Genomic DNA, 15979 nt, shown 5'->3' with positions numbered 1-15979 from the left:
ATTGAGCAAACGCAAATTCTAGGGAAGCAAGAAGAACCTCGGGTAACAGATTTCATCTGTCACCCGCATAAATAATTTTCAGCAATAGATCTCATCCACTACCTAATTATATTATGCAATACCCATACATCTCCATGTATTCTAGATCGAAACCTGCATCTACGCATAGCACGGCTCTTGATGCCACTGATGGGGAATGCGACAGAAAACAAAAATTTTCCGACCTACGCACCAGCCCAGGACCACTATGGAGACTGCATACATGGTTTGATCTTTTTCGTTACCGACTCGTAGCGCAGCGGGAAGTAGAGTCGATGACGATCGGCGGTGCAGATCCCCGCAGCTAGGATTTACAACCTCCCAACCGCGAGGATGTATACCCTCATCTGCTCCTCAGACAGCCCTCCGGGAGGCGGTCGAACAGCCCCCCCGGACGGTGTCGCGGACAGCCCTTCGGGAGGACCTTCGAAACTCGAACGGTCACTCGGACAGCCCTTCGGGAGGACCTTCGAAACTCGGACGGTCACACGGACAGCCCTTCGGGAGGCACTCACGAACTAAGACCGAAACTACGATCTCTCTACAGAGTTGCACACATACGGTGTCATCTATCCGGCAGGGCTTCGCCGTCCAGAACTAGTTCCTGCCGGAACCCAGACAGCCTTACGGCTCTACGAAACTCTTTTCGTGGGAGGGAGAGAAGAAGCCAGATAATGCATGGCATGTGTATGAGAGCAAGGGATGAGTGTGGAGGGCTGCCCCTCCACCTCTATTTACAGGAAATCCCAAGGGGGTAGGGTAGTTTCACAAAAAACCCAAAATGCACATGAATGAAGTCCTTCCACAAGGACCTAGGAGTGAAACCAAGGAACAAGAGGGTCCCCAAGGGGGGATACCCCATGTGGCCGGCCACACCCCCATGAGGGGCCCAAAAAATGGCTCCTATCCATCCATGTCATCCCCAAGATCTTTTGGAGCAAAGCCCCAAAAGGTGGCTTTCCATAAAGTAACCATAAAGCTGATTTTCACTATTCACGACGACATTTTTCAGCGTCTGATTGAACTGAAAATATTTATGTGGGCTAAGAACATTTCCAGTACCCACTAAAATGATTTTCAACGCGTTCCGAAACAATTCTGGTTTTAGTGATTTTCATCTGCGAAACGCATCTGAAGTGGCTCCGGCAGCTCCGGAACATTTCCGGTTTTTATCTTAGAAAATTCCAAAAAGCTTCCAGAATGATTCTGGCATCCTCCAAGAATTATCAGGCATGTGCCGAAACCAATTTGACTTAATGGTGTATCCCGAAACAACTTTTCGGTATCATCGAAACTTATCCGATGACCTCTCTCTGCGGTACGATTCCGCTGTCCGAAACTTTTTCGGTGATTTTCTCTCAGACTCCCTGTCTAGAATTCAGCAGATAGATGACCCTTAAGCGTGTGACCCTATAGGTTCGGTGAAGTATAGACATGACCCGGAACCCCTTCCGATCAATGATCAACATCGGAGCCGTGGACACCCATATTGACCCCTATACCCACACGAATAAATATTCGAGTGAACCTCCAGTTGCCGTGTGCTATTCCTGTTGCTTCGCGATATGTTACAAATACCCGAGGTGAGACATGTTGGCATTCCCGTGGATCAACAACTTGTCCACTATGCTAGTTACCTCGTTACCGGTATTGTTCTCTTTTCTCGTTATCGTGTTCCGGCATCCCCGTGATCAAATCACAAAGTGTCTGGCCAGACGATGATGGATACCGTAACACCGAGAGGGCCCAGAGATATCTCTCCATCGTCGGAGGAGCAAATCCCAATCTTGAGCTATCAAGTTACTTGACACACTTTTCCATGAACCCGTAAGCCGCCGTAATAGCCACCCATTTACGGATGACGTTTAACAAACCCCAAAGTTCATGAAGCAAGCATGAAGAAACTCGATACTCTCATGGTCTAAGGAATCATGCAAACGTTAACCATCTCTGTGTTATGTACCAATAAACTTGTGACGAATGAATCTCATAGCATAACATCAATCCAGGTCGATTCAACACAAATGTTCTCTTAACATTGTGCCCTCAAAGTTGCTGGCATAGACATGCCCATGACCAGGAAAACAGAATCATCATGCAACACTTGAGCTAGTCTTAGAGGCCATACTAGGAATACTTCTTACCGTTTATTATTCCACACGTGCATTTGAGTCTTCCTCCGAGCCTCGTGGATATTGTAGACTCGAGAATCATTGCAGTTATAGCATGGAACATAAACATAATTATGAACTCGGAGATAAATAATATCATTTATTATTGCCTCTAGGGCATATCTCCTACAGCTAGAGGCCGCGGTGGTGGTAGAGGCCGTGGTGATGGCCTAGTCCTTGGTGGTGGCTATGGTCGTGGTGATGGCCTAGGCCTTGGTGGTGGTCGTAGTGGAGGAATGTTTTCTTGGCTCAATGGACCATTGTCGTATGTAACTTACTATTATCTTGTTATTTATGTTGTCATTGTCATTTTGCATAGTGCGACTACCTATTAAGTTGCCATTTTCGTAGGTATGGCAACAATGCAGGGGGTGGAGGACTCGGAGGGGGGAGGTGAGATGTCGAAAAAAGAAGAAGAAGAAGAAGAAGAGAGGACCTTGCTTGACGCAAAAATGTGTGATAAAATGTGTGCTACTCTGTGACCTTGTGAACTATAATGTGTGGTCCTATGTGCTACCATGTGACCTTATGAACTATAATGTGTGGTCCTATGTGCTATGTGTGTATGACTATGTCTTCTTTCTGTGTTTTGGACTACTATATGTGATATCACTTATAGTGTGTATGACATCTATTTGAACCACAAAACAAAAACAGCACTTGTTATTTGAAAACAACAGACAGTGCAGCGCCTAAGAGCTAGGCGCCACACTATACTATGTAGCGCCTAGACCTTAGGCGCTGCACATCTGGACACGCCAGTCCAGAGAGCAACAGAAGGTATCCAGTAGCTTTGCCACCCAAAATATCGCTAAGTCAGGGTGCAGCGCCTAAGACCTAGGCGTCGCACTATACTGTGCAGCACCCGATACCTAGGCGCTGTACTGTGCAGTGTGACACCTAGAACTTGGGCGCTGCACCCTGACTTAGCGATTTTTTGGTGGCAAAAGCAACTGGAAACCTTCTGTTGCTCTCTGGACTGGCATGTCCAGATGTGCAGCGCTTAAGGGCTGGGTGCTGTACTGTGTAGTGTGGCGCCTAGAACTTAGGCGCTGCACACCTGGACATGCCAGTCCAGAGAGACACAGAAGGTATCCAGTAGCATATGCAGTAGTGCAGCGCCCATGGCCTAGGCGCCACACATTAATGTGCAGCGCCTAGCTCTTAGGCGCTTCACATATGGAATCTTATGCTGCCCTCACCCCCTCCCACCCATCCCCACCCCACACACCCCCACCCCCCCCACACACACACACAAACCCGAAGCTCAGTGCCTCCCCTCTGCCCTCCTCTCTCCCCCTCTCAAATCCTTGTCAGATTCGGAGATATTGTCCATGGATATCGAAGCCAACCCCTCCCAGAAGGTAATCTCGTCCGATCCCCTCGTTTTCATCCATAGAAAATGTCAGATTTGATCAAATCTTGCTAGTTTAGGGAAACCCTAGTTTTGGCTTGGATTTGGAAATTTGTGTTGATGTTTGTGTTACGGTTATGGTTAGGCTTTATACTATGCTAGGGTTAGGGTTATGTGTGTTTGTTGTTGGTGTTAGGGTTATGCTATGGTTATGGTTAGGGTTAGGGTTGTGGTTATTCTTAAGTGGGGGTTAGGGTTAACCAAGAATTCTCGGTTTTGTAGGCATGGCTTCATCCGGTTCCATGACGAGGCCACCGTGTGCTAACCAAGAAGACATGTCGAACAAGTGGGAGGACGCATCTTTGGACAAGGTGAAGGAGAAAGATGTCAACATCCCGCCATGTTGATGTGGCGATGTTTGTAAGGTGAAGGTGTCCACCGACCGAAACAAATCATGGACGGAAGGGCGGAGATATTTTGTATGCCCGAACTATGCTTATGATCGTGCACTTCCAACTAACGCCTATGACCAACCACCGGTAAGCTCGAAAAGTCAAATTTTACTCTCAAATGGGTGTCAACACTAACAAAAAATTTGTATGCAGTCACCGCCTCCTCTGTGCAAGTACTTCACGTGGATAGATCATGAAGTGCCAGAAGATGTCCAAAAGGACCAATATCAAGATTGTCTTAGGCGGCAGCGGCGGTTCGAAGAATCGTTTCAAAGAGGCTTGGAGGAAGAGTGTCGTCAGAAGGAGAGGATGGAGAGGGCACGCCAAGCGAAACTTGCTCGTGCGGAGGAGAGGGCAAGAAAGCTTGCAAAGGCTCGCGAGGCGCAACAGGAGGACTCCGCATGTGACAAGAAGGGGAAATGGCCTCGATCTACTCAGTAGGGACTTCGCTTCGGTGCACTAGTCATGAAACCGGATGTATCCATGCCGTATTTGTCATGAACTTTGTTCTAGGGCAACATGCCATTTCTAGTCAACTATGTCGTACTAGGCAAAATTGTTATTTCTAATGAATGTGTCATGAACTATGTCGTAGTAATGTTTGAATTGTCTTAAGTGATGAACTCATAAGTCATAAAATTTGTGTTTGTTCAAATTGCTGTGATGCTCAAATTATTGTAAGTGTTGGGATGTTCCGGTGAATTGCCATTTGTAGTCAATAGCAGTAAACAGCTGTGCAGCGCCCAGAGCATAGGCGCTGCACTCTACAGTGCAGCGCCCAAGACAGAGGCGTCACACAGTAGAGTGCAGCGCCTAGCTCTAGGGCGCTGCACGGTGACTTAGCATTTTTTGGGTATGGCCAGTACTGCAATGCTTTTGTATGCATAGCCAGATGTGCAGCGCCTAGGGTACAGGCGCTGCATTATACAGTGCAACGCTTGAGTGCTGGGCGCTGCACTGTATAATGCAGTGTTGGGCGCTGCAGTGCTGTTAACTGCTAAAATGCAGTAACTTGATGCATTTTTTGCAGCAAACTGAAGTCAACAAAGATATAATATGAATGTACTGCTGTAAACTGCAGAAACTCAACAAAGATAACTAATAACTTGAACATCACATAGTTTAGGACAATTCAACATTACTACAAGTTCGCAAACACAATGACCACACTAATAAGAGTTCACCAACATATGACATAACCTCACAAGTTCGTCAACCTAATGTAACGGCTACAAGGTCACTGATGCCTTCCGCGCATGGTCCTGGTGCCACGCCTGCAGGCAATCTTCTTCTTCCTGTTAGGACGAGCCTCCTCTTCCTACAATTCCTCCTCAGCCTCATCATCCAAGGTAGCCATCCGCGAGGTCCCTACGACCACCTTTGGGTTGCCTCTGTTGTCAAAGTCGGTGGGCGTGTATCGGCGTATGGGTTGCCTAGGCTTCAACATATATGCGGACCGAACTTGAGCGTTCGCCAAAGTCATGTCATCATCAAGGTCATCGCCCTATCACACAATGAAACAATATGGTAAAGACCGGCATCGTAATCAAATAAGAATCACATCTAAAGGATTAGGCATACCTCTTGGGTGACCACACCCTCATCATCCAGATAAGCATGTGAGGAACTCACATCGTCCCCCTGATGGTGAGATAAGGGGTCTGATGGTGTACCAGACCTAGAGGCTGGAGGTTCATCAAATTCGGGATCACGGCAACGGAGAAGATTCGATAACCGCCTTAATTTCTTGGCCTGACGCTGTAACATGTTCAAGTGTATAAGATATCAAACTCCACAACATATGTAACATGGACACGTGAATGCGATATGTACCTTGAGGAATGCTCGTAGTGAACCATCATCATTTCCTTCTCCAACCGAAGTCTTCTCCAGAATAGACTCGCTTTCATCAGCTGATTTATTGATCTGGTCGCGCTGCGGATGAGAACGAATGAACGCGTTAGCCATTCAAACAGGTGTAATACGGCCAACGGGAAAGTAAAGAAGGGAACACTTTCCTACATAGTTAATGACCGGAACAGTAGGAACTCCTTGCCCTTCCTTGATATCTTTGTTGTACCGCCGCTTCGATACATCCTCAAAGTTTATGGGCTCTTCAAGAATATCATCATTGTATGCCGGCCGGCATATCTCAACTCGAGTACTTCCAAGAAACCATCGTAGGTAGTTATCGAAAGCAAGTGTTATGCTCACGAAGTTGGGCGCGTGCACTGTTACGAGCTTGCTCCACACTAAGATGGAAGCAGGTAACATACTGTGCATGATGCTTGTCCCAGTCCTTTATCTTCCGCTGCTTTCTCCTGTCCAACCTACATGGTACAAAACCAAACATTAGTAAAATCAAAAAAAGGAGTGCCGATGCTTAGTCAATACGCAGACATGCTCTCTTACCTATGAAGTGCTTTGTCCGTGTCCACCCAATCCGGCGGGTGAGGCTGGAACAGACCAAACTGACGATACACGCGATGTGGCAAATGAAACTCAACCGCCCAGTTGCATATCAGTGGGCACCGCATAAGCCGAAGATCCTTATCCCGCAAGCACATCGAGTTGACGCGGAACTCCTCGGTGTATGCAAAGCTCTCACCCGCGTCATATGGCTACCATACCACCTATGAAATAGGGCAACAATGCAAAATTGATGACTATTTTTCAAGCAAGCATGAGAAATGACTGAAGTAATGACCTCCTTACCTGCTCAGGCGTAATCGTGTCCAACTCGGCAATGTACTTTTGGTACATGAGACTGACATCGTTCGTCATCTCGGATACCACATCCCACTTGTAAGCCCAAGTGGGGCGCCGTAATTCGCCTTCTTCATCCCAAGGTTTAAACGTGACGCTCTTCGGGCGTCCAACAGGCAAACGCTCCCAGCTCCATACAGAAAGCAGAAGCATATTACCACCAATGCCTGCCTTATCTGTGATCCTGCAACACGCATCGTCCAGCTGCATATGAAAGAAAACAATGTTAACTTGACAGCAAGGTTGCATTTGCTAATGAAGAAATGACTCGATAGCAAAACAAAACAAATACTGTCGGTACAAGTAAGCAAGAGTCGCTGAACCCCAGCTCCATCCACTATCGAAGACGGTCAACGCCTTCAGCAACATCCATGGAGCGTTCTTGCCTGTCGAGTCAGGAAGCAAAGTCCTCGAGACAACGTACCACATATAGACACGAGCATGTGTCTATATCACATCATCAGTGGCATCCGCAAGGCAATGCACAAAGTTTGTATGAATCCACGTGAAAGCAGCTCCAGCTGCTTTCCTTTCCTTCTTCTTTGGCTCTTCTCCCTCCTCTACATCAGCCTCAGCCTCGGTAGGAGCCATACCGATAAGAGCAATCATCTGCTCGCGCCACCCATCAGAATCGGTGCTCATACATAGAGGCTTCCCGTCAATAGGAAGCCCGGTGATCAAGGCGACATCCTCGAGCGTCATGGTCATCTCCCCAGTCCGAAGATGGAAACTGTGTGTCTCCGGCCTCCATCGATCAGCAAGAGAGGTCACCAGTGGAGCGTTGAGGTTCGGCGTGGACCGGCCGACCAACTGAATCCACGGGAGGAGTCCTGGCTCCTGGATGTAGGGTGTGTACCGCTCATCGTAGGGCATGGCGGGGCCAGAGACCCCGTGATACCGAATCTTCAGAGGTTCAAGCTTCTGCAAAAAACAAGTAATGATAAATCTTAGGGCATGTCAATTTCAACTAAAGGCAAATTCGCAAAATATTTAGAGTACTCATTATTACCATCTCCTTCTCGCGCATCATGTAGACCCGGTGTTGTGTGTCGTAGACATCATCGAGAAGCCAAACCATCCTTACAAAGTTCAAACAATAAACATATATGAGTTCATTTGCATCTCAAATATCGGTATACACTAAACATCTCATATGTGTTCAACTACAACAATCTCAACATGTTCTTCTCACACAATGAATAAATGATTGTAAATTCTCATATATATATCTAAAAAAAACTCAACATCTCATATCTCAAATAAACTCAACATCTAATATATATCTAAAAATAACTAAACATCACATATATGTCTACAAAACTAAACATCTAATATATATCTACAAAAAACTAAACATCACATATATGTCTACAAAAATAGGCATCTCATATATATCTAAAAAAACTAAACAATCTAGGGTTTCACTAACAAGAATCATATATTGTGAACTAATGAACAACACTACGGTAGTACCACTATTACTACACATCCTAAATCAAGAAAATCAAGCAAATCAAGGGTTCCACCAAATCTTGAACAAATCTCTTAAATGGCAACAAATTTACGGAGGAAAAGAAAGGGAACGGGGGAGTTTACCTAGTAGGAGGGATTGGAGATCGAATCCACGAATCAAATCTTCAGATCTGAGAGGAATGTGGGGGGGGGGGGGGGGGGGGTCCGATGGGGCGCCGCCGCCGCTGCTCTCTGTCCAGAGAGCAACTTCCTGGAGAGGGGAAGAACTGCCTGGGAGGGCTGGCCCGATGCGGCTTAAGTCAATGTGCAGCGCCTAAGCGCTAGGCGCTGCACATTACACTATGTGGCGCCTAGCGCTTAGGCGCTGCACAGCTGGCTGTGGGGCCGCACCTGGCCCCGGGCTGCCACGCTGGCCGGGCGTGCGACGCCTTAGCCGAAGGCGCTGCATAGTGCAGTGCAGCGCCCGGCTGTTGGGCGCCACCCAAAATGGTCTGTTATGTGAATTTTTTTCGTGACCAGGTCAGATCGTGATTTGATTTAGCCCACAGGTCAAATGTGTGATTTCTGCCACTTCTTTTGCTATAAAAGATTATTTTAGTATTGACGTTGCCTGCTGATTTATCGGTGCAGCTGTATGTACCCATTTATCTTCATGGTCCAACAAAGATAAATTAACACTAATTACATTGCATACTGTCGTTTGGTTTCATTTATTAAACCGTGGCATACTTGTGAGCTCCAACACATTCATTACGTAGTAATAACTACCTGACATCCTTTATTTGCCAACACACATGAATTAATCATGTGTGGACACAAAGTCAATGCATATTTACTTCCAGCATAGCATTAGCATATTCAAAAATCATGTCCTGCGTTGTACCCATTAACTCACTTTTACTTCTCTACAAATGTATTGGTTCAATAGGGAAACACAAATTGACTTCAATCTGCATCACAATGGACATCGATTGTGGTTCAGATTACAGGGAGGTGTGTCTCCATGTGCTCCTCGTCCGCGTCCGTAAAAGTCACTACTACTTTTGTGGTTGAATTGCTCATTCCTACAAAACTGTGGATACTAAACCAAGGAAACAACATGATGCACAAATTTCCATGAATATCTATTGCAAGTGATATTGTTTTTCTAAGCACATGATAACTATTTTATGCAGACTACAGATAGAACCAATTATATAAAATACAAGATACACTTTGTTGCGAGTTTTCTGTTTGAGTTGGTGCAAGTTGAGTTGAGTGTTGTTATTTCAATACCAAGTATATGCATGTGATGCAGTATTATTGTTGAACCTGGGACATGCAAGATATATGAGATAACGATTCGACAAACCTTTGATTAACCTCGCTAAGTAATACTCTAGAATTGCTATCTCAGAAAGTGATTTAAGGCCAAACTCTTCATCAATATTATATACATTGGTAATTATTCATTTTTTTCTTACACCTAAAATAATCATGCACTCCAGATACTTCTTTGACTTTAAGAAGGAAAAAGGTTGTTCGACAAAATGGACCGAGAAGCAGACGCACAAGAAGAAACTACAGAAGCAGAAGCAGCGTAACCCGCAGTATGGGTTTTAATCAACACTCGGCCCGTAGACTGGACTAAATGACGAGGGCCCAACCCAATGCGTCTTCTCTCTTCTTCCTCTCAACTCAAAAAACAAAACAAAAAATCTCTCTTCTTCCTCTATCACGGCGGTCCGCCCACCGTCTTGCTCCGCCACCATCCCCGGGCCCGCCTCGCCACCTCCACCGCTGCCCAACCCCATCCAACCTAGCTTATATTCGTCGCCTGACGCCGCCGTGCCTTGGTTTCTCCTCCTACCCCTAAAATCCCTCCATTCTATTTCTACCATGGCTCCTGATAACGCACCGTGCACAGCAGCTCGTCGTCCATGGCGGAATCTGCTCTCTTCTCCACCGCCATCTCCCATTTCTTTCCTTTGGATACGCCAGCTGAAAGATTGAGCGGTGTCCAAGCAACCTCAGGCATTGGTTCTACTCTGTTTTTTCCGTCTTCTGAAATATTGATTTCTGATTGATTCCTTGTCTGTAGTTTATCAGCAGTGTTCACAATTTTCACTCGGTGCTCTTCTTGGTTGCAGCTTAATTAAGGAAACAACAGCTGAATGGGGATGGAGTTCAGTTACTGTTACTAGGTGCCAGTTGGAAGGACTGAAGATTCTTCACCAGGTGGGGACTGAAGATTGCTTAGCCGGCTTCCATTGTTGACGAGCAGGATGGCATTCACAACAGGTTGCATGGTACGATTCCTCGTCCCCCATTTACATACTGTAATTTCCTCTCAATGTTGGCATGAACTTTCTTGTGTAGAGCAAACCTTTGGGAGCCCACAGAATGCACAAGTGAACTGTGTAACGTGGTTTGTCAGGAACAGACTTAGACTAGCCCCTTTAGTGGACCGACCTGCTAAGGTCATGGTCCTGGTCTTCTCCTTCACATCCCATCAAGGTACACCACTGCCACATCCACATCCACATCCACATGGGCAGCATGATTGATCATCTGCTTTCACATGCCATCCAAGCACACAGCATCCAAATCCACATTCACACGAATCCTCTTCCGGTCATCCTTGGGTCAACTGTAAGTTTGTAACCATTGCTATATATATGCAGCAAAGGATACCTAGAAGAGAAGGCACCGCTGCCTGACCTGAATTTTTCTAGTGCAGGGTGTAGTGTAGAACTCTAGATTGATCATGGAAATCTTCCCGTTGATGCTTTCTCTATTGGTGCTCGGGTCACTGGGAAAGCTAACAACTCTGGCATCCGGAGTTGTAACAGGCCAGCAGAACCCAGAGGGGAACTGGGCGCAACCATCCCGTGCCGGTGGCACGCTCCATGGCTGCCCGACGAGCTGCGGCAGTGTGAGCTTCGGCTATCCCTTTGGCATCGGATCCAGGTGCTCCCGTGGACCTGACTTCAACCTCATTTGCAACAACACCAGTCAGCCCCCCAGGCTCTTCTTGTTCGACGGCATCACCGAGGTGATCGAATCTGCAGATTATCCTCTTTTCAGTACAAACTTTATCTATGCCTTCTTCTCGCATACCATCGCCATGAAATCTGGTGTCAGTGTCTACAACTTGTCTTTGAAACCGCCGGGGAGGTCCTTCCATCTTTCTGACATTGCTCTAAACATCACCGGCTGCGACCTGGATGTGTACTCTGTCAGAGAGGATGGCGTCCAGTTCATATGTGGAACTGTGTGCCCGAACCCAGAAATGACAGAGATGGTGGCTATGAAAAAATGTAATGGCTTTGGATGCTGCCGTGTAGACGTGGAAAGCTATGCCAGCACTTATCAGTTCAAATTATACCACAACAGAAAAAACAGCAGCACGAGCTCTAATCAGACCTCTCAGTTCTGGGATAAAATTAGGGTAAGTAGTGCTCACGTCTTACAGCTCACATGGAAAATTCAGGATCAACCCACCTGTGCTGCGTGTGTCAGCGAGCATGCCGAGTGCAGCCACAGCGATCCACAAGATGCATACGGTGCACCGACAACAACAAGTGGCTACTACTGCACCTGCCATGACGGCTATTCAGGCAACCCCTACATTCTACATGGCTGCTCCAGCAATGATAAAGGTAACTTTTGTTTCCCTTCCACCTAATGAAGTGACCAGCGCACAGCTGCTGTTAGGCATTTTGTGCATCGTTACATATGCTAACTCTTTACTGATCAATTTAGGGTATAATCCAATTCCGAGCAGGGCTAACTGTACCCGCTGGTGTGGTAAAATTAATGTGGAATTCCCATTCGGCCTCGAAGAGGGTTGCTTTGCCAGGGATGAGTTTCACCTCCACTGCACAAATATGACATCATCGGCTGCCTTGTTCACCCAGGAGAAGCAACAGGTCATTCGCTTGCAAATAAAAAAGAAGGAACAGGTCATTGACATAAATGTCAACGAAGGGACCTTCAATGTCACCGCTGCTGCTCATCTAAGTGTCTACAATGGGACCTTCCGCCCCTACTCTATTCCCCTGCCTCCATGGCTTCAACAGGCTCAACAGAGTCATATTTGGGCATATGGGTATTTTTTCTTTTATAAATTGGTGGCTGCTCATCTAAGTTGCGCAGAGGCCCAACAGAATAGGTCTGGATATGCTTGTGTGAGTACCAACAGCAAGTGTGTGGAAGTAAGCGATGAAGTGATGAGTAGTTACCGCTGCAGATGCTTTGATGGCTTCCAAGGAAATCCGTACATCCAAAATGGTTGTCAAGGTACTCCCTCCCTCCCTCTCTCTAGGTTACAAATGATACTTGACCCCTATTGTTGCAGAAAAAAAATATACTGTTAGCTACTCCCTCCATCCCGTAATATAAGAGGGTTTCTGACACTAGTGTCTTATAACTTCCCAAAAGAAAGTTGTACATATGTATTAAACGGCATGTTTTATGAAAGTAACTGCATGTTACTATTAGATAATGATTTTTGCGCCACTTCTAATATCATTTTTGCGCCACTTCTAAATATATAAATCAAACATGGGCAATATCAAATTTCAGATTGTAGATTAGTCATGACATATATTTTCGTTGTACATAATTATTTCTGTTAGAGACAACGTACTTTTTCTGAAATATATATTACAATGTTACTATTGAGACCATGGCGACGTCCTAAATTAACTGTAAATCAGAGGGACGTATATATTTTTCAACGCATCTTATTAAGATTTTGTTAATTTTCAGACATTGATGAATGCCTTCAACCGAACAAATGTAAAGGGATCTGCCATAATACCAATGGAAGCTTCAGTTGTACTGCCTGTCCTCACAAGACTGAGTATGATCCGTTAAAAATGCAGTGTACTAAGATAAAACAAGAGCCTCTGCTCTTAGGTAAGACTATATTATTGTTACATTTATGATAGAAAGCACAAAACAGCAAACTTAAGAGCATAATGTCTGTAGGTATAATTATTGGGCTGTCCTGTGGTTTCGGCGTTCTACTTCTGAGCTTCAGTGCAGTACTTTTCACTCGTAGGTGGAAAAAGAATGTTCAGAAGCAACTAAGGACGAACTACTTCCGAAAGAACCAAGGTCTTCTCCTAGAAACATTGATATCATCTGATGAAACTGCAAATGAGAATACAAAGATTTTCTCGTTACAAGAGCTAGAGAAGGCAACAAACAACTTTGATCCTACACGTATCATCGGACGTGGGGGGCATGGCATGGTTTACAAAGGCATATTGTCTGATCAGCGTGTCATTGCAGTAAAAAAGTCCAAGGTCATTGAGCAATCTGAGATCAGTCAATTCATCAATGAGGTTGCAGTCCTCACTCAGATAAAGCACAGAAATATTGTGAAGCTCTTTGGATGTTGTCTCGAAACTGAGGTTCCACTGCTGGTGTATGATTATGTATCCAGTGGCTCACTGTCAGAAGTTCTTCATGCAGATGAAAGTGATGGTTTTTCTTTGTCTTGGGGTGATTACTTAAGGATTGCCCTCGAAACAGCAGGAGCTTTATCTTATCTCCACTCTTCAGCTTCAATATCAATCTTCCACCGTGACGTGAAATCCTCAAATATACTATTGGATGTGAACTACACGGCTAAAGTTTCAGACTTTGGCGCTTCAAGATTGGTTCCAATTGATCAAACACACATCGTTACGAATGTGCAAGGTACATTTGGTTACTTAGATCCAGAGTATTTCCGTACCAGGCATCTGAACGGAAAGAGCGACGTCTACAGCTTTGGTGTGGTACTAGTGGAGTTGCTTCTGAAAATGAAGCCTGTCTTTACAAGTGAATCAGGCACAATCAAGAGCTTGACAAACTATTTTCTTGAGGAGTTCAATGAGGGAAGTATCACAGGCATTGTTAACTCCCAGGTCCTTGAGGAAGCAACCGAGGAAGAGATCAACAGTATCGCCTCTCTTGCACAACGGTGCTTGAGGCTGTGTGGTGAAGACAGACCCACAATGAAAGAGGTGGAGACAGAGCTACAGACTCTACGAGCAAATCGTGTGACCTTATGTCAAGAAGATCCAAGAAACGAAGAACAGATGCAACCAAGGTTGCCAACTCGGCCAGGAGACAGCCAAAGGCGATATAGCTTGGAGATAGAGTTCATGTCATCTGCTAGCCTGCCACGCTAGATGAGTCTGTTGAGTTCATAATAATGGATACTTTGTTTTCTCTTTTTGTGAACTAATGCTAGGTTTCGTATTATGTGATAATTTGATTGGTATTGTAATAACTCAGTTGTGTCCAGATAATTTCAGGCACTATGATTAAATCAGTTTCAAGTTTGGAATTATATATGCTAGTTTATACATGTAATCCTTATTTTTATTACGCTGAGATGTGGAGTGAACTGGCTTATGTGTTGTGTCGATCAGATGTGGTACATTTTGTTGATGAGCATAATCAAACAACAATAATTTTGGGTTACACCTTGCTAAACAAAACCGACCGATCTATCAGGACAAAAAGAAGAAACATACTCAGCAAGATGCTATCTTGTATCCTATCCCTGTTAGGCCTCATCGATCTTCTTCATTTTCCACCGCCGCCATCAGCTGCTCCCCTATGCGTGCGTGGGCAAGACTTCGCCGCCAGCTTCCACGCGTGCTCTCACGGTTTCACCAGGCTTCCACGTCCTCAAGGACATGCCCGTCCCTCTGTAGGTAAGATCGAACAGCAAAAAAGACACCCGTGGAAGGCCTGGACCTATTAATCCATCGTGCCGAGCTGAATACGACATGGGCTCATTATATAAGTATATATGTAGTATTTTAATATCCGTCGTGCACGTTCATAAACACATTCATCTCGTACGGGTACTTCATATATATATATATATATATATATATATATATATATATATATATATATATATATATATATATATATATATATATACTATTCATCACCCAGGATGCAGAATAAGTTATTCTTCACCCGAGGTAATCTTACGATCACTTCCTAAATAAATTACGTTTAGAATATAAATAGTTACATGCACATTGAAAATTTGGTCTAAAAAAAGTTATAAGATCAGAAAAATCACATTTTATGTATGTTTTACAATATGTTTTTACATTTGTAATTTTATGTAACATAAAATATTTTTTACGGCGAGTACATATTTTCTTACGTTCTTTTTTTATGTATGAAATAAGACAAAATTTACAAAACGTAAAAATACGGTGCATTGATGTCAAAATAGAGAGGGGGTGAAGAATAACTATTCCTCACCCAGGGTGACGAATAGCGCGAATATATATATATATATATATATTTTTTTTTTTGACGGAGCTATGTGGGCTTACGCCGGCCTGATAATAAACAGGTTTTGTGGAAGATATAAGGAAATATTCACTGCACACACTGTCCCCCTCCTGGTCCACTCATCCCATGCTCTCGCGCCAACCCCTAGCAACCAACCACAACATCATCATTAACTGGTGAACCACATGCGTGCAGATTTTGTTGACCCCAGAGTTTTGAATGATGCAACACATCTAATATTTAGTTTGTCCCAAGTTTTTGAAATGCTATATTATTGAACTTTAAAAATATCCTTCACAAGTTTATTTTTTTGTACCAGTTTTAAGACTATAATATCGTTTTAACTTTAAAAATAATTTATGTTTAATGCATTTAAATAATTTCCAAGATTTAGTAAATGTGAAATCAAATATATTTCCATG

The 15979-nt window shown here is 44.6% G+C and overlaps 2 protein-coding genes across 4 annotated transcripts; one reads left to right on the top strand and one right to left on the bottom strand.

Annotated features, from left to right (window-relative positions):
* Positions 1-5127: 5127 nt before the first annotated feature.
* On the bottom strand, positions 5128-6377 carry LOC123497470 (uncharacterized). Its single transcript, XM_045233996.1, has 3 exons — positions 5850-6377; positions 5598-5774; positions 5128-5520 (listed from the first exon to the last, which is right to left on the bottom strand). The coding sequence occupies exons 1-3, from the start codon at positions 5982-5984 to the stop codon at positions 5335-5337; spliced, it is 498 nt and encodes a 165-aa protein (XP_045089931.1). The 5' UTR covers positions 5985-6377; the 3' UTR covers positions 5128-5334.
* Positions 6378-8741: 2364 nt separating this feature from the next.
* LOC141042570 (wall-associated receptor kinase-like 17) lies at positions 8742-14606 on the top strand. 3 transcript variants are annotated; one of them, XM_073511374.1, is made up of 6 exons: positions 8742-10268; positions 10385-10543; positions 10975-11896; positions 12000-12536; positions 13008-13157; positions 13230-14606. In XM_073511374.1, exons 3-6 carry the CDS (start codon positions 11002-11004, stop codon positions 14420-14422), a joined length of 2775 nt encoding a protein of 924 aa, XP_073367475.1. In that variant the 5' UTR covers positions 8742-10268; positions 10385-10543; positions 10975-11001; the 3' UTR covers positions 14423-14606. The 3 variants fall into 3 exon arrangements, with proteins under 3 accessions (XP_073367475.1, XP_073367476.1, XP_073367477.1); XM_073511375.1 differs by lacking the exons at positions 8742-10268; positions 10385-10543 and adding an exon at positions 10568-10886; XM_073511376.1 differs by lacking the exons at positions 8742-10268; positions 10385-10543 and adding an exon at positions 10568-10886 and having other exon boundaries at positions 10970-11896.
* Positions 14607-15979: the final 1373 nt, after the last annotated feature.

This window comes from Aegilops tauschii, chromosome 3, assembly GCF_002575655.3.
Source record: "Aegilops tauschii subsp. strangulata cultivar AL8/78 chromosome 3, Aet v6.0, whole genome shotgun sequence".
Taxonomy (NCBI): domain Eukaryota; kingdom Viridiplantae; phylum Streptophyta; class Magnoliopsida; order Poales; family Poaceae; genus Aegilops; species Aegilops tauschii.
The sequence above is the reverse complement of the archived record's forward strand: the minus strand, read 5'-3'. Positions and strand labels throughout refer to the sequence as shown.